The 27,775-nt window shown below is 43.7% G+C and overlaps 1 protein-coding gene across 1 annotated transcript in view; it reads left to right on the forward strand.

The window, feature by feature from the left end:
* Window positions 1-16,240: 16,240 nt before the first annotated feature.
* The window catches only part of spag17 (sperm associated antigen 17), a 72,075-nt gene continuing 60,540 nt past the window's right edge, over window positions 16,241-27,775 (forward strand). The window contains 9 exon segments of the mRNA XM_042334043.1: window positions 16,241-16,314; window positions 21,072-21,251; window positions 21,777-21,917; window positions 22,278-22,331; window positions 22,809-22,940; window positions 23,260-23,398; window positions 23,401-23,436; window positions 24,332-24,514; window positions 25,964-26,166. Of these exon segments, the coding sequence (XP_042189977.1) occupies window positions 21,156-21,251; window positions 21,777-21,917; window positions 22,278-22,331; window positions 22,809-22,940; window positions 23,260-23,398; window positions 23,401-23,436; window positions 24,332-24,514; window positions 25,964-26,166 (984 nt within the window). The 5' untranslated portion in view covers window positions 16,241-16,314; window positions 21,072-21,155.

Raw genomic sequence — 27,775 nt, forward strand, 5'->3', positions numbered from 1 at the left:
ATTGTGATGTAAACCATTCACTTCCATTTGCAGCGTTCATTCATACGAGAGCTCATACTCATGTCCATGTTACACAGCACAGCTGTCTTTTCAGAAAGTGAATAAGGTGTCCTGGCCAACAATCCCCCAAATAAAATTGGTTATTCACGTCATGGCTGCTGCATTTGCCTACAATTACACAGTCACAAGCATTTTGAGACACCTCAACAACATGATAGGGGTTATATAAAAGGATTCTTATTATTAAGTTCCGCATTATCCATCACCTCACTCCTTCCCTTGCCTCCTTCAAGGTCCGTCTTAAGACCTTCCTCTTTGACCTTATCTTCACCCCCACCCTTCAGCCTCCACCACTCTCACATCGAATCCCCAGCTCAGGTGCAAACCCTCGACTCCAGTGCCTTGGGATGCCCTCCCTGAGAGGCACTATACAAACGCAATTTTTTTGCTCGTAAAAGATTTATAATTATGGGAATATGCTTTGCAAACTACTGTCCAGAAGTAATCATGTACTAGCTCGTGTCATCCTAGCAGGGTTTGTATACATGTCTCAATATATCTGCTTGGGAGGAAGGGAAGGAAACAAGAGAGAAGGATTACAAAACTTTGCATTTGGTATAGTGCCTTATTGCATAGTCGAGACATTTCAAAGTGCTTCACAGGATATACAGTAAATATTGTATATTTTGTGGGTGAAACACAGCAGCCAATTTTGACAAAGCAGTATCCCACAAACAGTCATGGAGTGAGTGACCAATTTTATTTGGGGGATTTTTTATTGGCCAGGATGCTAGGAAAAACTCCCTTCTCTTTTCAAATAGTGCCATGGGATCTTTAACATCCACCGGAACAGGCAGATGGGACCTTGGTTTAATGTCTCATCCGAAGGACGAAACCAATAACATCTCTCCTGCTTTTCTCCGTGCCCCCTTCCCCCTCCCCCTCTCGACTTTGGTGCAAGGAATTTGCTGAAACCATTAGGGCTTTGTTTTTGCTGACCACGATCTTTGCCTTTCAGTCTAACCACATGGATCACCAACGCAGCTCAATCAGAGTGCGATTTATCATGTCTCATTTCATATCGGTCACCCCCCCCACCCCCATGAGTGGAGAACAACAGCCACAGCTCGAGGTTTGCTCTCTGTGCACCACCAGTCACCAAGGTATATTTTGTTCACATGCCAGTGATGATCCATTTAATGCTTCTTCAATTTCAGATTCATTTATAACTTTGTCCTTCAGCGATTTGACAGACACCATCTTGTGCAGCGGTCTGAAGGCAGCAAAAAAAACTGTAATGAAAAAAAATTGATTTAACATCTCTCCAGTCTTTAATAATAATAAGATTCCTTGCATTTGATATAGCGCCTTATTTCGTCTTTGAGGCATCTCAAAGCACTTCACAGAATACACTGTAAAGTGAATTGACTGTATATTTGTGGGCCAAACGCGGCAGCCAATTGCACACAGCAGTGTCCCACAAACAGTCGTGGATTGAGTGACCAATTTATTATTTTTTTGAAGGAATTATTACCCCCGGAAAAGTGATCCGCCAATCGACTAACATCCAGGTTCCTGCTTACTGCCAGGTAAACAGTGGCGTGTAGAGTAAAGAAACTTGCCCAAAGCTTTGCCCTGCTGGGAATCGAACCCAGGACTTTCACTTGTGAGATGAGTGCTCTAATCACTGAGCTATAGGACTCTTTTGCTTTTATTTGCAAAAGAATTTGCATTTTTGAGCCACCTCAAAAAGCTCAGTAAGTAATTGCGGTGAAGTAAAGTGGCTGTTCTGGTATAATCTACAGTAAAGATCCTTTAATTAAAATGACATGCATTAGGAAGGAATAATTAAGAACACAAATGCCTAGTTTAGAGTGAAATAACTGTGATGTCTCAGTGGACGCATAAACCACCAGTACTCTATACGGTGAACATGTTTATTACATATAATGTGTTTTTGTTCGTTCACCAACTAATTAAAACCCTAAATCCAGTCCATATGTGTGTACAGGTGTCAGGCTGCCTCAGTTAGTAGCACTCTTTTCTTTCAGTTTAAAGCCTGTGAATTCAAGCAGCACTTTGGAACTGTAAGATTATGGTCTACCTTGTCACTCCAATGCGTTACATTGTGAGAGGCATTATCCTTGGAAGTGATGTTAAACCAAGCTCCTGTCACTTCATTCAGGTGAATGTTAAAGATTGTGTTTTTTTTAAAAAAGTAAAGGGAGTTTCTCCCAGAGTCCTAGCCAATGAACCCTACGGATACAATAGGTCATTCACTTCACGCCTGTCTGTGGGACGTTGTTGTGCGCAAATTGGCTGTCGCTTTCACCTGCAGAATACACAGTCACTACACTTTACAGACGCTTTGAGATGTCATAGATTCCATATTAATATAATTATTATTGTAATTTTTTTTACATAAATCCTATAACAAATTTTATATTTGATCTCTCCTGCTTGGAAGGTGTTGCACCCTTGCATTCTTAAGTGTGACTTACAAAAATTCTGGGAAAATAGGAACTTAAAAATAATTCTGTTGACATGCAATTTGACTGCTTTCATGGCATTTCTGAGTAGCTACCTGTAGCCTAGAAGGGTGCAGAGTGCCCCCTTGAGGCAAATGTTCTGCACTTCTGTTTGGGTGTGTTGAGTTCCTATAAGTTTATCTAACAAGAAATATAGGGTTAAATGATCCCAGTAACCTATTTGCCTGAGAGAGATGATTTTTTTCTTTTATCGATGAAAATATTCTCCCTTCTCTTCTCTCTGAACCCTGTGATATCTTCAAGAGTTAGGAGCGTGCCCAAGTTTTTATTTTTTGGTTGTGGGGGGAGGGGGGAATAATCCTAACGGCAGGGGTTGGGAGGAGAGAAAAGGGATTTAACTTGGAGTCTGACAAATATGGAAACTTCTTGCCATGTTTAGGAGTGTCCATTTCTGGCTGTTGTGAATTCACAGGGAGGAGAGTGGGTGGTAAGGCACTGGGACATGGCTCACCACTTGCCTGTGCCCAGAGAACAGTGTTATTGATCGGCAGAAGGAGAGGTGTTAAGGAGCCAATTAGTGAGCACTGGATAGTGCTACAAAAAACACCAGCCAAATAGTGCTATGTCCCAGTATGAGATTACCTGGTAAGAAAGGCACTGGTAAATGTTTCACTACTTGATGAGTGCAAGTTTGAGCTCTCACTAGATGACAAGCCAGAACTAGGAACTCCACCAAAGAAATACTGTGAGCAAGACAGAACACAAAGTGTGCAAGCTCAGTACCACCATTGTCCAAAACCACAGCTAAGACACGCAATACAACTCATCGAACCTAGTTGTTCAGTGCCCTGCTCACAAACACACACTCCAGGTAATGCCTTCCAGCAGCTATCACCCTTTGTCATTTTTCAGACAAACATCCGCATTCCCAGCTCTCAATACAGTAAACGCTTGATAACTCAAACGTGTCACTACCACTTAAGTCATCGTGCTGTCAATATCTCAGCCGCATTTATTTATGCATTTATATATGCATTTATGCCTAACGCACCCCTCCTGAGTCCTTTTCCTTTGCCGATGAGTTATCAGGACTTTACTGTACCATTATACATAGGTCTAACCAGTGCCTACTGTTTTCCTTTAGCCATCAGGTAAATGTGGGCTAACCAAACAAACCAGAAACCTACCTACCCCTTCTGCTTTTTATATAATAATAATCCTTACATTTGACATAGCACTTTTCAACCAGGAGGATATCTAAAAGCACTTCACGGGATATATTGTAAAGTGTGGTGGCTGCATGTTTTAGAGGCAAGCACGGCAGCTAATTGGCAACTTGCAATTTCCCCAAAACAGCCATGAAGTGAATGACTTACAGCATTTTATTAGGGAGAATATGGGCCAGGACACCAAAAGAACTTCCCGTCTCTTTTTGCCCACACAATACAGTCAATCCACTTTATCGTATATCCTGCAAAGTGCTTTGAGAGGTCTGGACAATGTGATTCGGAGCAAAATCAAATGCCACAATTTCTATTGTTAATAATAGAGTGTTCACCTGAATAGGCAAACGGGGCATTGGTTTACTGTCTCATCTGAAAGACAGCACCTCTGATAATGCACACCCTTAGCACTGCATTTGGAATTTCGGTATGGACTATATGAGCTCAAAGTCCGGACATGGGGTTTGAATCCAAAGCCTTTTGCCTCAGAGGCAAGAGTGCTACACACTGAGCCAGTCTGACATGCATGTTGTGATTTGACCTGTTTTGAACAAGTTTTCTTTCCTCCTTCTCACCTTCTCTCTTCCACACCCCCTCCTTTCCCCGTTTCCCCCACCACACACCCCTCCCCCCCCACACACACACACACGCACACACAGACACACACACGCACGCTGCTTTCAATAAAAATGTCCTTTTTTAGCAGACTATCAGGTGTCTGTTTGTTTGAAAGTGCTTGCTCACTTTGGCACTAATTGCTAATTATAACAGGACAGGGAAAGGAGAGTGCCCTAAAAAAGTGAAACCCGATCTCCAGAGATTTGCAGCTCAGATGGAAGATTGATCTGTGACAGTCGACAGCTGACAGGAACACACAGTGCCTGGCTCACAGCTGCTTTTTCTGAAATGCCTGGCTTTTTCCACAGTGCCAGTGTGAAGGGCAATCAGAAGAACTCAGGAAATAATATGGCGTGCCGACAACACATACCATAATTAATTGGGAAACTGGGATAGTCTACAACGAGATCCTGGGATTCGAGTCCGCACCCGTAGGATTTGCATGGATGTTAAATTTAGGAAAGGCAGTAGCAGGGAGGTATAGGGGCCTGCCACTTCACAGCCCAATTATACAGGCCAGGCTCATGCCAACACTCTGCGGCGCAGAGGATATCAAATTTCAGCGTTGTAAATGGCTTTATATATAAAAAAGAGCACAACGAAAGGCACCTCTATACTCTTAAAATTGTTCACTGTGGTTTTGTTAATTATAATTCAGTTTATTGCTTGCACTGTGATTTTAAGTCCCTAGACATTTTTTATGTGTGTACATGTGTGTGTGTGTGGTGTGTCAAAAAGCAGACTGAACTGTTAGGTGTCGGGCAATGCACACAAATATAGAATTAACGTTACTGTGTTGAAAACTAGAATTCACAGAGATTGATTAAGATAATAAGATGTTAATAGAATACAATACTAAAATTACATTTGTGTAGCACCTTTCACGTCGGGGGGACATCCCAAGGATCTGCACATACACAAATGCATTGTACATACTGTATATGGTTGGGATGAGGAGGGGTTGGGAAGAACACTGAAGCAGCAGACAGAGATCATTGCCCTTGCAGGATAATTTTCTCATACACATTGAAATTCCCTGAATGCATTACAAAATGATTGTTAACTGAGATCTCTGACAGCCAGAGAACCTCACACTGTCTGCAAATCCAGTCTTAGTCCCCAAGCACCACGCCACTTACTAATCCTCCCTCATCGTGAACAGTGAAGTGGTGTGCCATATATTTTTATTAGCGATAAAAATGCCACAGTGGTCCCCCAATAACAATTAAAAATAACTTGCGTACCGACCATTAAAAGTACTCGTATATTGCCCGCTGAAACCAACCTAATTGGAAAATCATGGTCAGTTAAATTGTGCGGATCTAACATTATTTTATGTGTCTGGCGGATTACTATGGACCAAGAGCCAACTGGTGAAGTCCCCAGACAAAATAAGATACCATCACAGTTAACAGCAGGGTAATTGCCAGGCTAGGATCACCCTATTCATTAAGGTTCTGGTGATGGGACATGTATGTAACTCCACGTTTTATATTTCATTATTTCAGCTCCGCTGGTCTGCCAGGCTGGCTGGTCTCATGGTCAAATAGTCAGTTAAATAACAATAATCCTTGTATTTGATATAGCGCCTTATCATGTCATTAAAACGTCTCAAAGCACTTCACAGAATGTATTGTAAAGTGGATTGATTGTGTATTTTCTATTTACGTGGATTTCTGAGCTTGATCTTATACCACGTGACACAATTATAGAATCTATTACTAAACTTCTCGTCTTTCATCCCATTTCTTTTCAACAGGAGTATTTCAAAACTTTAAAAAACTTAATAATAATAAACCATCAATTTCCCACAGTTTGGAAGACATCCTAAAGCACTTCATAGGATATACTGTAAACAATAGTGATTATAATAATAATCCTTGCATTTGATATAGTGTCTTATCACATCTCAAAGTGCTTCACAGAATATACTATAAAGCGAATTGACTGTATTTTGTGACCGAAACACAGCAGCCAATTGCACACAACATTGTTCCACAAACAGTCGTGGATTGAGTGACAAATTATTTTTTTTTTTGAAGGAATTATTATCCCCGGAAAAGCAATCCGACAATCGACTAACAAACCGGGTTCCTACTTACTGCTAGGTAAACAGAGGCATGCGGAATAAGGAAACTTGCCCAGTGTTTTGCCCTTACGGGAATCGAACCCAGGTCTCTCACTGCACATTGTTAAATTTGCATTTACAGGTTGCAACCAAGAATGTGATCCTGATATCCTCCTGACTCTCAGGATTTGAGGAGAAGTGACACTTGCTTAATGCACTTACAAAACACACAGTATATCTTTACAGTATAAAACTTTATATACTTTATATGCAGTATATACTTTACAGTATATCGTGTAAAGCCCTTTGAGACATACTCCTGATGTAAAGGATGTTATACCAAATGCAAAGATTTATTATTATTATTATCATTATTAATAATGAGTGCTTTGGGACATCCTCCCGACGTGAAAGGCGCTCTAAAAATGTAATTTTGCTGTTGTATTATAATTGTCATGATATTATTAACATCGTGGTGTTATATTAATATATTACAAGATTACTGTAATGTCATGATATTATTATCAGCATCATGTGAACATTTTCAAGCACATGCCCTTTGGGTACACAAACTACATGTTCAAGGTTACATTTCACTGCACTGATTAATGAGTGGATCTTTTCTGCAATTCACAGCGCCATCGAGGGGCTGCCGGCTAACATGGCAGCAGCAGGGAAATGTTTGAACTCCAGTATTTAATAGAAAACATTGCTCCATTTAATCCAGTATTTGATAGGAAACATTGTTACATTTCTCACACTGCACGTATGTCTGAATGTGCAAATGTGACCGGAGGTGTTTATAAATATGTATGCATTCATCTACAAAATAAGTGCTTTGATACATCCCCCTGGCGTATACCAAATGCAAGGATTTTTTACGTGTGTGAAAATACTGTATGTATGTATTTGTGTTTGTGTGTGTGTACAGCAATTTGTGTTAATATAGAACTGTTTTAACATATGTGTTTATTTGCTGAATAGATACACAAAATAATAATTCACAAGAGTTTGTGGTCTCACTCACAATCAATATTAATAATAATACTTGCATTTGATATAGCATCTTATCATGTCTTCGAGACGTCTCAAAGCGCATAACAGAATATTCCGTAAAGTGAATTGACTGTATGCTTTGTGGGTGAAATGTGGTAGCCAATTGCGTACAGCTCCCACAAATAGTCATGAATTGAATGACCGAATTATTATTTCCTTGAAGGGAATATTACCCTCGGAAGAGCAATCTGACAATCACTAACAACCGGGTTCCTACTTACTGCTAGGTAAACAGAGGTGTATGGAGCGAGAAAACTTGCCTACAGTTTCATCCTGCCAGGAATTGAACCCAGATCCTCTCGCTTGCGAGGCAAGTGCTCTAACCAATTCGGTACAGGACTCCACATAAGTGGGTGTTAAAGCACAGTAATTCCAAAATGAAATTCACACGGGATTCGTGAACACTGAATCGAGTCAATAACCAGACGTCTAACCCACTGACCTCCAGGAATTCTACGTCTGGTCTTTTGCAAATTCAGTTCACATCCAGGTCCTGACTTTTAAATCCCAATAAGTATTTGCTGGGTTTAGGGAGAGAGCGGGAGAGGAAAGCATTTTTATAGCACCTCATATATCTAAACGTCTCAAAGTGCTTTTATAGCAATTAATGTTAAGTGTAGTGATTTTTGTGGTAGACAAACGTGGAGGTCATTTTGTGCACAGCAACATCAAACAAACGATTGTGAGGTGAATGACCAATTAATCTGGAAGAATGCTGACCGGGATAAACTCCCTTCTCTTTTGCAAATGGAAGCTTGGAGTTTTTAATGTCTAGCTTCACTGGCACATGGGATCTCAGTCTTTAACGTCAGATTCAAAAGATGGCAACTCTGACAATGCAGCATTCCCCAGGACTCCACTGACATGTCAACCTGGATTATGAGATCATATTCTTCCATGGTGTTTAAACGCACAATCTTCTGAGCAGGAGGTAAAAGTGCGACTGCTACCTGAAGCAAGCTGACAAGTATAACAGTACAGCACAGGTGTACAAAATAATATTTTGCGAGAGTTCAGGATCTCATTCATTTACAACATGTTAATAATTTGGTCCATAATATGTTGAATTAATAAATTTTGAACGATGTTGGGAATCAGAAGTGTCTTGTGTCACCCTGTGGGAACACCATTCTGATCTACTCCTGATCCTTTATAAAAATCCAGGTTTTAGATATCAATAAGATTGAATTCATTGGTGGGGGGGAAGGAGTCGGGAAAGGATTCCATAACATCTTAATCGCTAAAAATAACAATCTTTTGGTAGAATTGGAAAAGATCCTTGATTTTAAGTGATCAGGGAATGATTAAGCCCCAATATAATGTCATGCAGTGGGTCAATAAGAGCATCACCAACTCTCCTGACACCTCAATAACTTTTATTATTAAACAGCTCAACCAACGGCAGTGGATCACAGCGACAGAGCCAAAAATACAATACAATTTATGTTTACATAGCGCCTTTCACACAGAAGTACATCTCAAAGTGCTTTACAGTCCCTGACAAGCACACAAATTTGGTGTGGGAGCCAAGGTAGTGTGGGGAGGGGAAAGACAGATAGTATGGTCAAACAGATTATTTTGAGATGTGCCTTGAAAGAAGGGAAGCAGGATAGAGATTTAGGGAAAAGGTCTAAGGAGACAAGTGTCTTAACAAAAGCACAGTCTGCCTTTTCATGCACAGAGAGTTTGATGGGACAGGAAGATGGCATTAATACTCTTGAGTACCCACCGAATTATCAATCTCACAAAGAATCGTAGCGTTTTATTGAAACATAAGAAGGCCTCACTGTGCTTCTGCCAGATCTGTAAGAACCCTACTCCCTTGCCTTTCCGCTATATCCCTTTTATTTATTTTTATTTTCAGATATTTGCCTAACTTTTAAAAGCTTTTACGAATTTTGCTTCAACCATTGTTTTTGGTAGGACATTTGGATGGTTGGTCTGGTAAAGTATCACACCGTACCCAGTCAGGGTTCCTCTCCTGCGGTTGGGAGGGTGAAGGCACACTGTAATCTGCAGCAATCCTTGCCTCACCTGCCCTGAGAAATACTTGATGTGGATAACGCAGCCAACAGCTTCCTCTCACAGTTAGCTGTAGCGACTTTGATGGTGTTAGAGTTATAATTAAGAGTTCAGTAGCAAGTGGAATTTCACCACCACCCACCCACACCCCGCCCTCCAACTCCCACGGTGCCTGAAATGGGAAGTGTTCCATTCCCCACCGCTCACATCCTTCACATTGATGAGCACGACTTCATCAAAACGAAATGCTGCTTTATTACAAAGGGTTTAACAGATCTAATTTAGCGCATTACAAGCTCTTAAACGATCGCTATTGGCTTACATTTTGCTTCGCCCTGACCACCAATGGTAGCAATTAACTTTCCAGCGTGTTTGATCCTGGAATATAGGACCTCAAGCTGATTAAAGCCCTCATTTACACCTTGTGCTTCAATCAGCTCTCTGTTGACTAGACCAGACTAAAACAGCCTGGAATGTTCCTTTAAAATAAAGTGTTTCTTTTTATTTTTGGATGGTTGAATAAAATCCAAGACCCATTCTAAAAAAAACCACCTTAATGCCTGAGCAATTGGAATGAAGAACATATTTGAGATGTTTAAAAACTCCATATAAAAAAGATCAAAAGATCAAGGACGTTCTGAAAATAAATACAGTTATTTTCAGCGGAGGGGCAGGAAAGTGTAACTTCTAACACAAATCTCACAGTAGCTACTTGCAGACTCTGATGATTCGGGGAGTGGATAGGTAAAGAGGGAAGTTGGGTGGCATGGGGCTGGGAGTAGGTGGGGGTGGAGGTTGCAGTCTTGAATGTTATGGCCTCAGTTCTTTCACTCACCACCTGTGCACAGACGTGGCATTTTCCGATCAGTAGCGGAGTGATTCACAGGGGCAGGAAGTCCATTTGCCCAATCAGCGTACAGACACAATAGACATTTAACACCTTCGCAATGAGCCTCTTAACACCTCCAATATGCCAGGCAGCTGCTAATCCAAAAGTGCTGATCAGAAAAACTGTACCCCTGATTTTGTTTTGGTCAGCTGGTTGTCTGGCACGTGCAGAAACCCATCACCGTGCTTAAGAGTATCCAAACCAAACTGAGATTTCCAAGCATCCCAATTACACATGGAAATTCCAGCGATAGATTCTTGGAATGGAATGCGCACTCCCTGGAGGGACAGATCCTGTTTACCCAATTCCAGAAACTTCCAAGTCCAGGTTGGCAAGAGCCAAAGCTTGGGGACCCCAGAGTGTGTGTTGGGGTAACCGCTGGTGTCTCACCAGCTAAAACTGCATAGCTTGCCATTCAGATTGCTATCTGGCAAGCTTTCCCACTGCCTGTCCAGCTAGGACTACCAAACCCGCTAGGGCTTTGGCTTACAGGGTTAACAGGAGCTGAGTGGGATGACGCCCTGCCCCCAGTGACTGGTCTGTTCCGGGCAGATACTTAGAGTGCAAGGCAGAAGAGCTGCTGCTGAGGAAGGGCCAAAAGAATAACAAAATTTAATTTATAAAGAGCCTTTCTCATCAGGAGGCCATGATTGTGAAAGCAATCTTCAGGGACAGAGGAAGGTAGATGCCTGTCACTACACATGGCAGTCTGGGAAGACATAAAAAAAGCACCTGAACATTGGACAGGTTCTGACAGGTTTGAATGAGTAAAAAAAATTTACTGGTGGTTGTGCAGCTTACCAGTACAAAGCTGGTATATTTCACAATACGTTGTCCATCCAAGGCCACCCTACCTGTTGGGGCTTTAATTCACAGGGCTAAGAACATGCATTCACCTCTTAGCAAATTTTATATGTACATTAAATTTTACTCACAATCCTAGCAGCCTGGTTGTTAAGATGAAGAAAGCCTTTTGGCTTACTTTTTATTCTTTCAAACATCCAGCCCAGTTGTATTCCTATTACAGAATCCAACTGCTTCTTGAATGAATCCAGTGTCTGGACTGTACTGTCCTTTGATGAGCTGTTCAAGTAAAGACTCGTCCAACTGTTCTGATGGCTTAGGGCAGTCCCCAAGGGAGGTGCACATGCGTAGACTCCAACCAAGGGCAAGATCTTGGTACGATGGCCCTCACAGTCAACTATCTTCCCTGACCTTCACCGTCAAACCTCACACATGTATAATAACTACTTATGCAAGCACCCCATGTGATAGTCCTGTAAGTGGGAAAATGAGTCTTTTGGGGAGAGGGGGAAATGTTGCAAAAAAAAATAGGTGAAATTAAAAAATAGTGGCTTATCAGTTTCATCACCTGCAAAGGAAAGTGTCGCTCCTTTGTACAAATCCACTTACCAATGCAAGGTATAATAGACATACACATACTCAGTATTGCCAAACATTATAAAAACAAAATATGTGTATTTTGTGGGTGAATACAGCAGCCAATTTCCACACAAGCAAGATCACACAAATAGCCATGAAGTGAATGACCAATTTGATTTGAAGGATTGTTGGCTGGGACACCAGGTGAAACTCCCTTCTCTTTTCAAATAGTTTTATAGAATTTGGACCAGCAGGAAGGGCCTTGATTTAATGTCTCATGTGAACGACATAGTTTTAGACCGTTTTTTTTAATCAGACATATTACCATATAATCCTCCAATACTCGTATTCCTCAATGTATTTTGAGGGATGAGTTTCAATATATTTTGAAACACATTCTTTGCAGGAACTCACATTTTATCTTGGTAATCCATCAAGATTGCTGACAAACCATGTACTGTACTCATTGGAATTCAATAACATCCTCCCGATGTTTCCAAATAACTTGGATATATAGACAACAAAATTCCAATTCTTCCTGTTCCGGAGTCACAACATCCTGACTTAGGCACAGAGCAAATGTGTGAGTGTCTTCTGGAAGCAGCCAGCTGCAAGAGACCAAGTGTTTTGTATTGACTTACTATCCTCCACACAAGTCCTTTTTTTCCCATCAGCTGGGTGTCTGACACATGTGGAAACTCATCACTGTGCTTAAGGATATCCTGATCAAACCAAACGTTCCACATATATACGCCATCTACACCTGGAAATCTCCCTGTGTTTGGAATGGAATGCGCACTCTCTCAAACAAGAGTACACCCTGCAATCCTATTTCTGGAGAGTATTAGGCACAGGCAAGAGAAAGGACTTGGGGATCCCAGAGCCTATGTTGAGAACTCTAGCGTTTAACCAACTAAAACCACGTTGTTTGCCTTTGAAAACACTGGGTGGTAAGCTTCACCCTACTTGACCAGCTAGGACTACCCTACCTGCTAGGACTTTGGCTTGTAGGGTTACCTGAAGCTGAGTGGGAAGAGTCCTTGTTTCCAATGACAGCTCCCCTGCCCCCCCTTCCACACACACCCGCACCCCAACCCCAGTTCTGCCAAGAATACTGCAGACCCACATGGCTCAGGAACTGGATTACTGAGCCTGCCCAGAGGGCTGACTTGATTCTGATATTCCGTTGGCAAAAACATGTACTTGGAGCCAGCACAGCTTACTTTCCCAACTCCCTACCACTCCCAAAAGGAGGATAGACACCACTGTGTCATATGCAGTTTCTTCGAATCAGTCAGCAGTGATGTAATGATCTATGATTGACGTGACATTGCTTCACTTGCCCCATATCCACTTGGAGAGAGACCAGGGATGTGAGTGGCCATTTTGTTCCTTCCTTTTAGTATTCATTTTCTCCCTTAATGGAGCCTCACGATTCAAAACATGCCCGTTTTGTCACATACCAACACGTACAGTATAGCAAAATTCACTCAACTCGTAAATAGAGACTTTGTTTTCTTAAAACAAACAAAAATCCGTCACTGTTCGAAGAGTTTTGGACTAAAATGACGGAGCCAGCTTCGACTGTCGATGGGCTTCCTAGCTATCTGAGACGAACACTAGTGGAAAAATTTGTTAATGATCAAAGGACAGCGCTGCAAGCGAGGCTGCTTTCTTCATTGAACATGTGTAAAACAAATTCTTTACTTTGGCAACCTCCTCCCTTTTTCTTCTCACTCAGCCAAGATGCTGTCTGCTTCAGCTTGACTGTAGCCGGCCTCTGAATGAGGCCTGTGAAAGGGTTGCACCTGCCTAGACCTGCGTGGCTCTAAACAGCAGGTAACCGGAATGATGTCATGTCCTTTCTCCCCAATTGCCTGGTGAATACGAGTTGTAGCATTGGTCTTGTGGGAGATATTGAGAAAAGAAACAGCCCCATAGCCAAAGAAGAGGTTTTATTTTACAACCACATGAATCGTGATTATATATATTAAAAAAGCCGCATTTTGAATTTTTATTGGATGACCAATATTGTGTGGGGTCTGTGTCACGTATTCACACGCTGTGCCTTGCAACGTTCAAATAGGAGCTCGAGGGAGACGGACAAGCTACGCAGGAGGCTGCAGAGGGCAGTGTGGAGATACATTTTACCCACCGCTGCCATGCTTATTGCAGCGTTAGTATCCCCCACATGAGCCGGTAACTGGAACGACTCCAGTACAGTTGTATCAGAATCCAATACAAAATTACATTTGTGGATTGTGGTACAACTGTACTGGAGTCCTCCCACCCCCACACACACAGACACGCACACACTCAAATGTTAATGACAGAAAAGAGTCAAATCATCACTTTCTTGTATCACATACAGTTGGTAGGACTCCTGTGTCTGAGTCAGAAGGCTGTGGATGATGCCCCACGTTGGGACACTGAGCTCATTGTCCAGGCTGACAAATACAAGGACTCTTAAGTATCCATCCATTGGCTACAGTGAACCACACCTCCCCCCCACCACCGCTTGGGTCCAAATCCCTGACTGTCCAGCGCCTCGGGACATCCTCCCGACGTGAGGTGCTATACAAATGTAATGTGTTGTGGTTGCATACATGTCCCCTCTTGGTCCTCATATAAGTAGCTTTTTTCAAAGAGACAAGCCTCCTGTTAAACCAACTTCAATTCACAGGACAAATTTGCTGCAGCTCTTCTTCCCTTTACTGTGCCCTTGTTTCTCAGTTGGGTATATAGCACAGGCAGAACACCCATCACTATGCTTAACAGTATCCAAACCAGACTGAGAGTTCCACGTATACATGGAAATTTCTCTTTCTGGAAGTGGAGCGTACACTCTCCCCAGAGGGGAGCACTTTGTGTTTACATAATCCCTATGTGTATTCAGCACAGGTTGGCAAGACCCAAGGCTTAAGGACCCCAGTGTGTGCCCTGGGGTACTGTTGGGAGTTTAGCCAACTAAAAGCACCAAGACAGCTTGCCTTTGTGAACAGTGTGTGGCATACTGGGATGAGAGCAGTAATGACTTAGTGAATTTAGAGAAAGAGTGTATGTGTAATGTGCGGAAAGTATTGCAACTAAATGGTGGGGAAGGTGGAAGAGGGTTCAAAATTATGCTATAAACTGTAACTATTAAAGTGAATTATCATTATCTGAACTCCCGTATAGATATCAATTCCTTTGCAACCTAGTTCCTAACCTCTGAAACTCCCTCCCTGCTGTGAAATGGGATGTTTGCGTGTTTGTGTGCGGACATGGCGGGGAGAAGGGTGGGAGGGAATTAGGCACTGAATTGTCTTTCTCAGGGAAAAACATTTTGGGGTGGGGGGGGTGGTGTCAACTGGGTGTATGACACATGCAGAAACCCATCAAGAATATCCAGACATTCCATGCATCCCACGGAAATCCCAGAGATACCTCGGTTGTTGGAAAAGGAAAGCACACTCTGCTTACCTAATTCCAGAAAGTATTAGGCACTAGACTGGGAAGAGCCGAGGCTTGGGGTCCCCAGCGTGAGAGTTGGGGTAACTGCTGGAGCCGAATCAACTAAAACCGCAAAACTTGCCATTGATAATAAAGATAGTAATAATCCTTGCATTTGACATAGCGCCTTATCGCGCTTTCCAGTCGTCGCAAACGCTTCACAGGACGCGCTGTAAAGTGAATTGACCGCACATTTTGTGGGCGAGACACGGCAGCCGCTCGCTCACAGCAGCGTCCCCACAAACAGTCATGGATTGAAGTGACCAACAACAACAACAACAAGATTCCATTTATTGAGCGCCTTTCACGTCGGGAGGACGTCCCAAGGCGCTGGACAGTTGGGTCAGGACCCGAGCATAGGGGGGAAATGGTCAGGGTGAGGGGAGGGAAGGGAGGGAGTGAGGAGGGGAAATGATCAGGGTGAGGAGGGAAGGAGGGAGCGAGGAGGGGGAAATGGTCAGGGTGAGGGGAGGGAAGGGAGGGAGCGAGGAGGGGTAGAGAGTCGAGAGGGGAGCTGAAGGCACGGTCGAAGAGAAAGGTCTGGAGACCGGACTTGAAGGAGGAAAGGGAGGAGGCGGCGAAGGCACTGAAGGGGTTGGTACCCCCCCCCCCCCACCCCACCCCACCTCCACGCCCCACCCCCCCCCTCCCCCTCACCCCGGAAACACAGAATCCAACCCGGGGTCTCTCGCACGCGAGGCGAGCGCTCGAACCAATACTCTACGCTTAGAGAGCGCCACATCTTGTTGTCCGGGAAGCTTTCCCCAAGGTGGATGGAAGGACATTGATTGCATTGCGGTGCCATTGTGGTGCCAGTGCTGCTCTCCTGAGGGGTTGGGGGGGGGAGGGTGGGGGGGGGGGGGGGGGGGCGCTGGGCTGATCAACTCCAAGCTCCTCCGCCGGGGGGCGCTGTCCGTGGAGCAGGAGGACGGTGGAGCCAAACCACCCGCTGCCGTCTCGACCACAGTTCCTGGTTACCGGACGCCATGGCCGTTGCCAGGGAACCGTTGCCCGGGACATCGATGTCAACTAAACGGAGCGAGTGCGACGAGGGGAGAGGAGCCGGAGAGAAAGGTGGGTAGGAACCTCCCCCCCCACCCCCCCCCCCCCCCACACACACACACAGAGACCCCCCCCCCCACACACACACACAGAGACCCCCCCACACACACACACAGAGACCCCCCTCCCCACCCACACACATCCCCCCCCCCCACACACACACACAGAGACCCCCCCCACACACACACACACACAGACCCCCCCCCCCACACACACACACAGCGACCCCCCCCCCACACACACACACACATCCCCCCCCCCCCCACACACACACACCCCCCCACACACACACACACCCCCCCCCCCCCCACACACACACACACCCACACACACACCCACACACACACACACACAGAGACCCCCCCCACACACACACACACACATCCCCCCCCCCCCCACACACACACACCCCCCCACACACACACACACACACAGAGACCCCCCCCCACACACACACACACACAGACCCCCCTCCCCACCCACACACGCACGCACGCACACACTGAAAGAGACCCCACACACATACACACATACTGAGAGACGCCCCCCCCCACACACACACACAGATCCCCCCCACACACACATACAGAGACCCCCCTACACACACACACACACAGAGACCCCCCCCCACACACACACACAGACCCCCCCCACACACATACAGGACCCCCCCCCACACACACACACAGACCCCCCCCCACACACACACACTCAGAGACCCCCCCGGCACACACACACACACAGACCCCCCCCACACACACACACACTGAGAGACCCCCAACCCCGCACACACACACTGAGAGACCCCCACCTCACCCCCACAGACACACACATAGTGAGAAACCACCCCCCCACACACACAAACACTGAGAGACCCCCCCCCCCACATACACACACACACATTGAAAGACCACTCCCCGATACACACACACTGAGAGACCCCCCCACACACCCAGAGAAACCCCCCCACACACACACCCACTGAGAGACCACCCTCCCCACCCACCCCCTCAATACACACACAGACCCCCCCCACACACACACAGAGACCCCCCCCCCACACATACACAGAGACCCCACTCCCCACCCACCCACACACGCACGCACGCACACACTGAGAGAGACCCCACACACATACACACATACTGAGAGACCCCCACCCCACACACACATGCAGAGATCCTCCCACACACACACACAGACCCCCCCCCCCCCCCCCACACACACACACAGAGACCCACACACACACAGAGACCCCCACACACACACTCAGAGACCCCCCCCCCTCCCCGGCACACACACACACACAGACCCTCCCACACATACACTGAGCGACCCCCCAACCCCGCACACACACTGAGAGACCACCCCAACCCCCCCCACAAACACTGAGAGACCCCCCACCCCCACAGACACACACATAGTGAGAGACCACCCCCCCACACACACAAACACTGAGAGATCCCCCCCCCCACATACACACACACACACATTGAAAGACCACTCCCCGATACACACACACTGAGAGACCCCCCCACACACACCCAGAGAAACCCCCCACACACACACACACTGAGAGACCACCCTCCCCACCCACCCACCCCACACACACACAGACCCCCCCACACACACACAGAGACCCCCCCCACACACACACAGAGACCCCCTCCCACACACACACACATACTAAGAGACCCAGAGATCCAGAGGGAGCCACACACTGACCCAGAGAGAGGGCGACCACACACTGACCCACAGAGAGAGACACACACACAAACACTGACCCAGAGAGAAGGAAAAGCCTCTCAGATCCCACCCTTTGGAACTCCATCTCACAGTACCTTTGGTCACCCTCCGACACCTACCCTCCCTACCCTCCAAGCCCTCCTGATCTCAACTCCCAGCTTGGGTTCAAATCCCTAACTGTTCAGTGCCTTGGGACGTCCTCCCGACATGAAAGGCGCTATACAAATGTAATTTGCTGTTCTTGTTACTTCGACGAACAAAAAACTGATCAACCACAGCAGCAGCAACAACAACTTGCATTTTTGCACCTGTCATGAGGCGTAGCATCTCAGAATGCTTAACACTGGCGGAGAGAGGCGAGAGGTGACTTTAGGCATGGTCAAAGAGGAAGGTCTTAAGGTGTGATCTGAAGATAGGCAAGGAGAGAGCAAGGCAGAGGGATTGAAAACAAATTGTAGATGTAGATTGACATCTGGTGGCAAAGTTTAGGAACATTTCTTGGAGTTTATGCATCAGACAGAAGAGCAAATGAGATTCTTAAATTAAAGAGGCAATTTCACCATCAAGTCTGTTTTTAAACATTGTATAATTACAGTTTTACTTGAAATACCTTTATTTTGGGTCAGCTCAAATCAGTTAGCAGAGCGCTTACTTCACTTTTGAGTCTGAAGATTATGGATTCCAGGGGACTTGAGCTCATATTCATAGTGACACTCCAGGACAGTAATAGGGGAGTGCTGTACGTTAAACATCTGTCTGTTGAGGTGGACTTTAAGGATCTCAAGAAACTATTCAACAAAGAGAAGGAACTTTCTCCTGGCATCATGGCCAAAAATCATTGAGATTAATTCATCATTCATTTCCTGACTTTGTCCTATCTTGCTGTGTGCAAATTGTCTGACATGTTTGCCTATAATCACACGATCAACGCACTTTGGCAGCAATTCCCTATGAAACACATTAAGATGTTGCAATATTATAGATGCTATATCCAACACAATAATTATTATAATTCCTTCCCTTGCCTCTTTCAAGGTCTGCCTCAAGACCTTCCTCTTTGACCACACTTTCAGCCAGCTTTGCTCTTACCCTCCACCCCCTCGCTCCCACCCCGAGCTCAGGTGTGAACCTTGCATTGTCCAGCAGCTTGGGATATCCTCCCAATTTGAACGGCACTATATACAGGTAAATGTAAATTTGGATTGTATTGTATATCGTTATGCCAGGTTATGCTGCTGGAAATGAAGTAATATCACTTTCAACACCAAAGTAATTGGGAGCAGAAGCCTGATGTATACATTGTGTTCCCAATTATATTGGCTAGGGTTGAGAACGATTCTGCTCATTCACACGTATAATCATCTCTGTACTACAAACAGAGCACTTCCTTGACTTCAATCTGCATTGTGAAATCTCAGGTAGGTTACATTGAATGAAAACATTGCAAAGGGACAAACTCTAATAACAACAACAACAACAAGATTGCATTTATAGAGCGCCTTTCATGTCGGGAGGATGTCCCAAGGCGCTGGACAGTTGGGTAAAGACCCGAGCAGGGGGGAAATGGTCAGGGTGAGGGGAGGGAAGGGAGGGAGCGAGGAGGGGGTAGAGAGTCGAAAAGGGAGCTGAAGGCACGGTCAAAGAGAAAGGTCTTGAGACCGGCCTTGAAGGAGGAAAGGGAGGAGGCGGCGAAGGCACTGGGGGATGGAGTTCCACAGCCTAGGGGCTGAGAGGCTGAAGGCCCGGGCACCGATGGTAGGGCGGTTGGGGCGGGGGATGTGGAGCAGACCGGAGCCAGAGGAACGGAGGCTATGGGCAGGTAAGTAGGGGGTTAGTAGGTCGGAGAGGTAGGAGGGAGCAAGGCCGTGAATTGCCTTGTAGGTGAGGATGAGGATCTTGAATTTGATCCTCTGGGGGATGGGGAGCCAGTGGAGGCGAGCGAGGGTGGGAGTGATGTGGTCGAAGCCTGGTGCGGGACAGTACACGAGCTGCAGAGTTCTGAATGACCTGCAGCTTGTGGAGGGAGGTGCCGGGAAGGCCGGCGAGGAGAGAGTTCCCATAGTCCAGCCTTGAGGTGACAAAGGCGTGGACCAGGGTTTCAGCAGCGTGAGGGGTGAGGTAGTGCCGTAGTCTGGCGATGTTCCGGAGGTGATGGAAGGCGGTGCCAGTTGTGGCGCGGATATGAGGGAGAAAGGACAGCTCAGGGTCGAACAGAACCCCGAGGTTCCTGACTGGCTTTGAGAGGTGGAGAGTGCAGCCTTGGATGCTGATGGTGTCAGCGCCTGAGGTGCGGAGGCGCTGACATGAGCCAATCAGGAGGGCCTCGGTTTTTCGCACGTTGAGCTGAAGAAAGTTGTCTCTCGTCCAGGACTCGATGTCGGACAGGCAGCTGTCAGGACATCGGTGGTCGTGGAGTTGAGGGTAGAGGAGGAAAGGTAGAGTTGGGTGTCATCCGCATACATGTGGAAGTTAACCCCATGTCTGTGGATGATGTCACCAAGGGGGAGCATATAGAGGGTGAAGAGGAGGGGACCGAGCCAGAGCCCTGAGGGACACCGCACGAGACAGTGCGGGGGCTGGAGGAAAAGCCGTTTGTGGAAACAAAATGAAGGCGGTGGGAGAGGTACGACCGAAACCACTCAAGAATAGGGCCTTGAAGGTTTAAGTGGGAGGACAAGCGGTGGAGGAGGATAGTGTGGTCAACCGTATCGAATGCTGCCGATAGGTCGAGGAGGACGAGGAGGCAAAGGGAACCCTGGTTGCAGGTGGTCAAGATGTCATTGGTGACCTTGACCAGGGCGGTTTCTGTGCTATGGGCAGCACGGAAACCCGACTAAAGGGGTTCGAATAATGCATGGGTATCCAGAGAGGCTCTAAAGCCTCTCTGAATACATTGGGAAACTTTAACTCTTCAATATTTAGGGTGTTATTGAAATGTATTAGCTGCATAGAGAAGGGGGGAAAATTATGTATCATCCCCTGAGTTGCTTGTTAACTCACTGCACTGTTCCTTTCACCCCTAGATTGCCCCACATAAGGAGAACTACACTGTCACAGGTCACATGGAAGCATAAGAAGACAACAACAACAATAAACAATAAAAAGACATGCCCGCAAAGAAGTTAAAATCTGCTACTTCATCTAAGGCACCACCAAGCTCCAAAGGTTGGGAACCAGGGCTGTTGGCAGCTCAGTTTGAAGAGGTAAATTCAAAATTAATTCTTCAATTACAAAACACTAGTGCATTCTAATATTGTTAGTGATGTTATCACATCATTCATTCAGCACAAATAGTTATAAAAAGGCATCTGTTGAATAGGCAATTGTAAGTAGTTCTAATTGGGTTTCACCAAGGAAGTAGGACTACTAAAATAGTTTCCTTGGCATCTCACACATGCATCATTTGTCCAATCATAAAAGGTGGCATTTGTAGAGGATCTCATGGACTGAATTTCTCTGCATGTGGGATACAGCTTGGAAACAACAGATTTACACAAGGAAAAACAAAACACAAAATACTGCAGATACTAGAAATATGAAAACAAAAACAGAAGTCGCTGGGAACACTCAGGGAACACTAGATGCTGCCTGATTTGCTGAGTGTTCCCAGTGACTTCTGTTTGTTTTCAGATTTACACAAGGGACATTTTGTGAGAAATTAGATGAAAATGGTGATCACATTTCCAACTTAATTTGGATTCTTTAATATATTTTGTCTGGTGCTGCAGGAACAATGGAATGCAGCTGTCTACTTTGTTGTTGGTGAGAGACAAGAAGATGAAATCTTTACTGAATCTCTGTCCACTGCAATCCGAGTTCCACAGCGCAAGCTCTTCAGTGTCATTTCTTGGGAAGAAATGATGGTGCAGGTATGTGCATACACCTCTACGATATATAGAGTTAGAATGGAATAGTTAGAATATTGTGTCCAATGTTGCTCACCCCACTTTAGGAAAGACGTCACCATGATAGAGGGGGTTCAGCTGAGATTTATTTCCATGTGTTTACTTAATTAAATTATAAATGTCGTAAACAATTCTGTTTCAACAGCTGCCTACGGTAGCTCATTTCAGATCCTAATAACTGTTTGTGAATATTTATACATATATTTATAAAATATATAGAAATGTAAAGGGGAAAAAAATACGAATGCAAAAATCCAACATCATTGAAAAGGGACAGCATTAACTTGACAACAATTGATATATTTGAACATGTTACCTTTGTAGATCAATGCACTTGGAAACCCCAAAAAGTCGGATGAGATTCCTCTGTTTTATGAGGTAAACATTTCCACCTACCTCTGCAATTCTTAACATTATTCACTCTTCAAATTAGACTGGTGTCAACCTCGCTCAGTTGGAAGCTCTCTTGCCTCTGAGTCAGAAGGTCAAGTCCCACATCGGGACCTTGAACTCAGATTCTAGGTTGTCACTTTATTGGATGCACTGAATTGTTGGAGATGCCATCCTTCAGATGAGATGTTAAAACGAGGTCCCATCTGCCAGTTCTGGTGGACATTAAAGATCCAATGGCACTATTTGAAAAGAGATGAGAGTTCATCCCAGTGTCCTGGCCAAAAAAGTACCTACAGAATACTCAGGCACCACATTTTAGAGTAAATCCTGTGAAGTGCTTTGAGCGTCTTCCCAAATGCACACTTTTTTGTCAGATTTTTTTTTACTCTTTTGAGTGACTTTTATGAACTATGACTTGTTAGATATTAATTCCTTACTATCTTTGCTTTATGGGAATTTCAGATCACAGAAGCAGCAAGAGCAATACTGAGTAAAGACGAGGAGCTTCCACTACCACTGATTGGGAAACTGCTCAAGTTCCATCTACTGTGGATCAAACAGAAAGATATGCAAAGGAGAGAAAATGAAAGGAGAGTAAGTTAGTTGAGATTTCAGTAGCTCCTATGATTTCTTTTATGTGTGTTGCAAAGATCCTCAATTAATCAATTAATTGTCATGGAAAATTGTTTTACACAAATAAAATTCTAGTTAAATAACTGGAACTACCATTCATTCTTTATTTCTTTCATTCAAAATTTCTAGAATTTTGTATTTATTAAATAAATATATATTTTAAGAATACACTGTACAATTGATCGCAATGTGACTGGTACGGTTTTGTAGAATGTTGTACAAAAGCTTTTTATTGAATTTAAGCTGTATTTATTTCACTTCCCTTGTTCTCTTGCTCCAGGAAATGGAAGAAAAGGATGAACCAAAAGGGTCAAGTGCTGGAAGCAAGAAGAAGGGAGAGAGGAAAATTTCAAGCAAAGGGAAAGGCAAGGCAAAGAAAACTCCAGAACCTCCTCCCTTTAAATTGAACACAAAGCTGAAAAAAGAGACGAAGAAGAAGTTATATTGAAATATATTGGTAAGTTTAAATTTGTATTTTCTTGCAAGCCTGAGAAGACAGCAGCGCAGGTACATCACTGATATGAAACTAAACACTTTGAAGTATAGGGTTCTTCATGCTGAGGGTGCGACTCATTGATCCTCATCTTCAATTATCCGAGGATATTTATTTAATCATCTCCCAATGTCGCTCTTTCATCATAGGTTTCCCAGCAAAAACGTGCTTGACACTGTTGGCAACCTGTAATGAAAAGAATCAGAATTTCCCTAGCCCCCTTTTGGCATCAGGTCTCCCTTCTGTAACTGGAATGAAAAGGAAGTGGTGCTGGTAGACACAGTATGCGGATGTATGATGTAGGATTGCCAGTTTATATATTTCAGAGTTCAAACCTGGTTCAAAAACAATGGCTAACAGATATGCAGGGGGGTTTTATAAATGAAATTTTAAAATAGCTTTAGAGGTACAAAATTCCAGATGTATTCTGTGGTTGCAATTTTGTCCCTGTTTTAAAAGTGTGGAGAATTCAATATTTTATTTTGTGTAAATTGGAATGGGAATACAGGATTACAAATGCTCGGTTCCCAACAAGACTATCTTCCGCTAGATAAGGATAAGATTCTTGGCAGCCTGGGTAAAGAGGAAGTAATGGAGACGAGCAATTTTTGTGGTGGTGAGGGAAAACCGAGCAAGTGAGAGTCTGGATGTAGAGCTTGAAGGACTGTTGGGGATTGAACAAGACACAGAAGTTCTGCATAGGTTACTTGAGGCAGAGCAGCATTAAATGTTGTCTTAGAGAAACATACGTCTAGAATACTGTGCTCTGTTACTTGAAGGAATGTAACTGACAGAGATAAAACAATTAATAAAGTTGGCAAAGACTGTAACATTAAAATTTGCTTTGCTTTAACAATAGATGATGAACCTGATGATGGTCCACAACACTACATCATTATCATTGGCTTCCACCAGCTTCAGCTGCTATTTATCTTGGCAGAGCTCGGAATTAATATCACTGCTATAATAAAGATCTCTTCTGAGAGCTCTGAAGTTCTTCCAAAACAGGACTCTGTACTTGAATCAGATGCTTTTTATGAAGGTATATTAGCTAGTCTTATTAATAAAGAAAACCATAGAGCACTTAATCTAATGGATAATCCAATGTACATACGTAATTGTTGATGGCTTTCTCTTAATAAGGATAATTCTATAAACCGAACAATTGTTTAATATGCATATCATATGATTTTGAATACCCTCTTTGCTATAAGTATAGAAAGCTTTTACTGTGCTGCTTTTTCATTTGTCACCCACCCATACATTCAATTGCCCATCTATCCACAATTATTGCCTGTCGCTTCTATAATGTACAGGCCAACTCATCAAAGGCAGACTCCATGGGTGAATTCTTCTCACCAAATACTGAGTTTGTTCAAAAAATGGAGATGCTGGAACCAAAAGTCTGCCTGACTTGTGTCCATAAACATTGATTTATGAGATCAATAACTTGAAGAGGCAAGGATCTATAATTGTGACCCAACTTTTGTGTTTTTAAGGAATAAAATTCTTTTAAGTGGCACTTTTTTGTGTGTATGTACATGCTTGTCCTTAAACACTTACCAACTAAATACCTTAGTTTTGTTTAGATTGCAAACAGATATCACTTCACTTTCTCTTGTGTTTTTACAGATGATTATCCTTATTCTAATAATACTTTGTCATTGAAAATCCCCTTCCATTTTTAGGGGATGATTTAAGCCAAATTTAACTAAAAGGTTTGTCAAAACCTAGATCGAAGTGTACTTCAGGATAAAACGAAACAAAGGCCTATCTTAGACTATTCCTTCAAAATGTGTTCCCGGGGCATTTCATTTTATATCTGTTAACATTTAAAAGAGATTGTTGGCTTTCCAATCAGTGTTGGATTTTTTAATCTGATTTTCATTCTTGACAATGAGATACAATGTTTAAGCACTCAGCTCCAGCCTCCTGCCCACATCTTTTTCGGCCACTCAATCCATGACTGTTTATGGGATCCTGCTATGCGCAATTGGCTGTCGCTTTTCGCCCACAAGTTATACAGTCAAATCATTTTATAGTATATTCTATGAAGCGCTTTACGACATCTGGAAGATGTGATTAGGCGCTATATCAAATGCAAGGATTACTATCTTTCATCCCACTCACCTTCCTCTCTCTCATGTGATTCTGCGCTGAACACACTGTCTCTCAGCTCCTGAGCCACTTAGATAATTGCAGTATTTACAGACTTTTGTTTATTTACAAAACATGAGATCAGTTGTAATTCTTTATAAAATTCTTAATAATTTTATCCCTACAGTCATAATCTAGCAATTAAAATATAATAAATGTAATGTAATAAACACAGAATGTATTCAGACCCAAACTTATCTGTACCCTATTTTTACAGTCAGCTTCAATGCCCAGTTCTAGAAACTGAGCACTGAGGTTTTCATCAGGATGCTGGCAATCGCAGCGTGCTAATTATTTAAAAGGTCTTAATTTATTTTAAATCTTTGGTTTACAGCTAATGACGCAGAGGTGCAGCAGAGGGAAGCAGAGAAGCTGAAGAAGGAGAAAGTCACCAATGACCTGAATATTTTCTGGAAGTATCTTGAGCCTGTTTTGAATAATGACAAACATGAATTCAAGCTGTTTGATGTAGCCAGACTGCAATATACAGTAAAGGAATCCATTTCCCCACAAGACTGGACCAATAATGAAATGATGGTCAGTTTTAACCCAAGACTTTAGTGAAAACTTTAACTCTTCTAGATCTATGAATTATGAATTATGAAAAAATCTGTAACAAATTAATGATGTAACCAGGCCTCAATGCTTTTTCTTAACTCAGATAAGCCTGAAAATGGAAGGCATTGTGATGTGGTAGTAAAGTGTTTAACACTGGTGATCCTTGAATTGGGTACACTGGGATTCATACATTTATCTGTCTATATACTTATCTGTGATACTGGCTCTTCATGACAGGCAGTTGTTAATCTAAAAGAGTGAAATCCAAATATAGTGAAAATGGCATGAGAAAGAAATGAAAAGATTTTAGGATAATAATAATCTTTACATTTGATATAGCATCTACTCACATTATTGAGACATCTGTTTTTAGTGGATATGCCGTGTATTTTGTAGGAGACTACATTGCTATTGTGAACACCATTCATTAGCTACTTGCTAATGGGATGAGATATCATAGGTAAACAATTTGAGAATGTAAATTCCACCAATGTGCCATATCTGCGCTTGAAGCACATATTCCGTGTGTCAGCCTGGCTCAGATGGTAGCTCTCTTGCCCCTGAGGTAAAAGATTGTGGGACCAAGCCCCACGTCAAGTGTTGAACCCATATAGCCTATGCTGATACTCCAATGCGGGATGGGGATGTGCTGCATTGTCAGAGGTGCTGCCTTCAGGATACAACATAAAACTGAGGTTCCGTCTACCTGTCCAGGTGGACATTAAACATCCCATGGCATGACAGTATTCAAAAAGAGAAGAGAGTTTCTTGTGGTGTCATGGCCAACAATCCCCCAAATAAAATTGGTCACTCACTCCATGTTAGAGCACTCGCTTTGCAAGCAAGAGACCTGAGTTCAATTCCAGGCAGGGCGAAACCTTGGGCAAGTTTCCTTACTCCATACGCCTTATAATAATCCCTCCAAAACAAAAAATAATAATAAAAAAATTGGTCATTTTCAATCTACGACTGTTTGTGGGACATTGCTGTGCGCAATTGGCTGCCGCGTTCGCCCACAAATATACAGTCAATTCACTTTACATTGTGTTCTGGGAAGCGCTTTGGGACATCCTCCCGACGTGAAAAGCGCTATATCAAATGCAAGGATTATTATTATTATTCTGTGAAGCGCCTTGGGACATCTAGAAGACGTGAAAAGCGCTATATCAAAATGCAAGGATTATTATTATTATTATTATTTTTATTTGTTGGACATTGCTATGTGCAAATTGGCTGCCGTGATCATCACAAAACACACACAGCCACAAGATACACACAGCTTCATCACTTTACAGTATATCCTGTGAAGCGCTTTGAGATATTTCGCTGACGTGATAAAGCGCTATATCAAACGTAAGGATTGTTATTATGTTATTTGCATGGCATCTAATGTACTGCTATTCTGAACCATGACTGCTGTCAAATGGAAATACTTCATCCACAGAACCATCAATGTGAAAGATCACAATGTTCACCAAAATAAAAATCATTTACAAGCAAGATAAACCAGCTACAACCATTGTTTGTTGCTCCAACGTACATCAGGTGGTTCTGAGCATTAAACATGTGTGTCAACTGGAGTAAAGAG

This window comes from Callorhinchus milii, unplaced genomic scaffold (genome assembly GCF_018977255.1).
Source record: "Callorhinchus milii isolate IMCB2004 unplaced genomic scaffold, IMCB_Cmil_1.0 Scaffold4, whole genome shotgun sequence".
NCBI classification, from domain to species: domain Eukaryota; kingdom Metazoa; phylum Chordata; class Chondrichthyes; order Chimaeriformes; family Callorhinchidae; genus Callorhinchus; species Callorhinchus milii.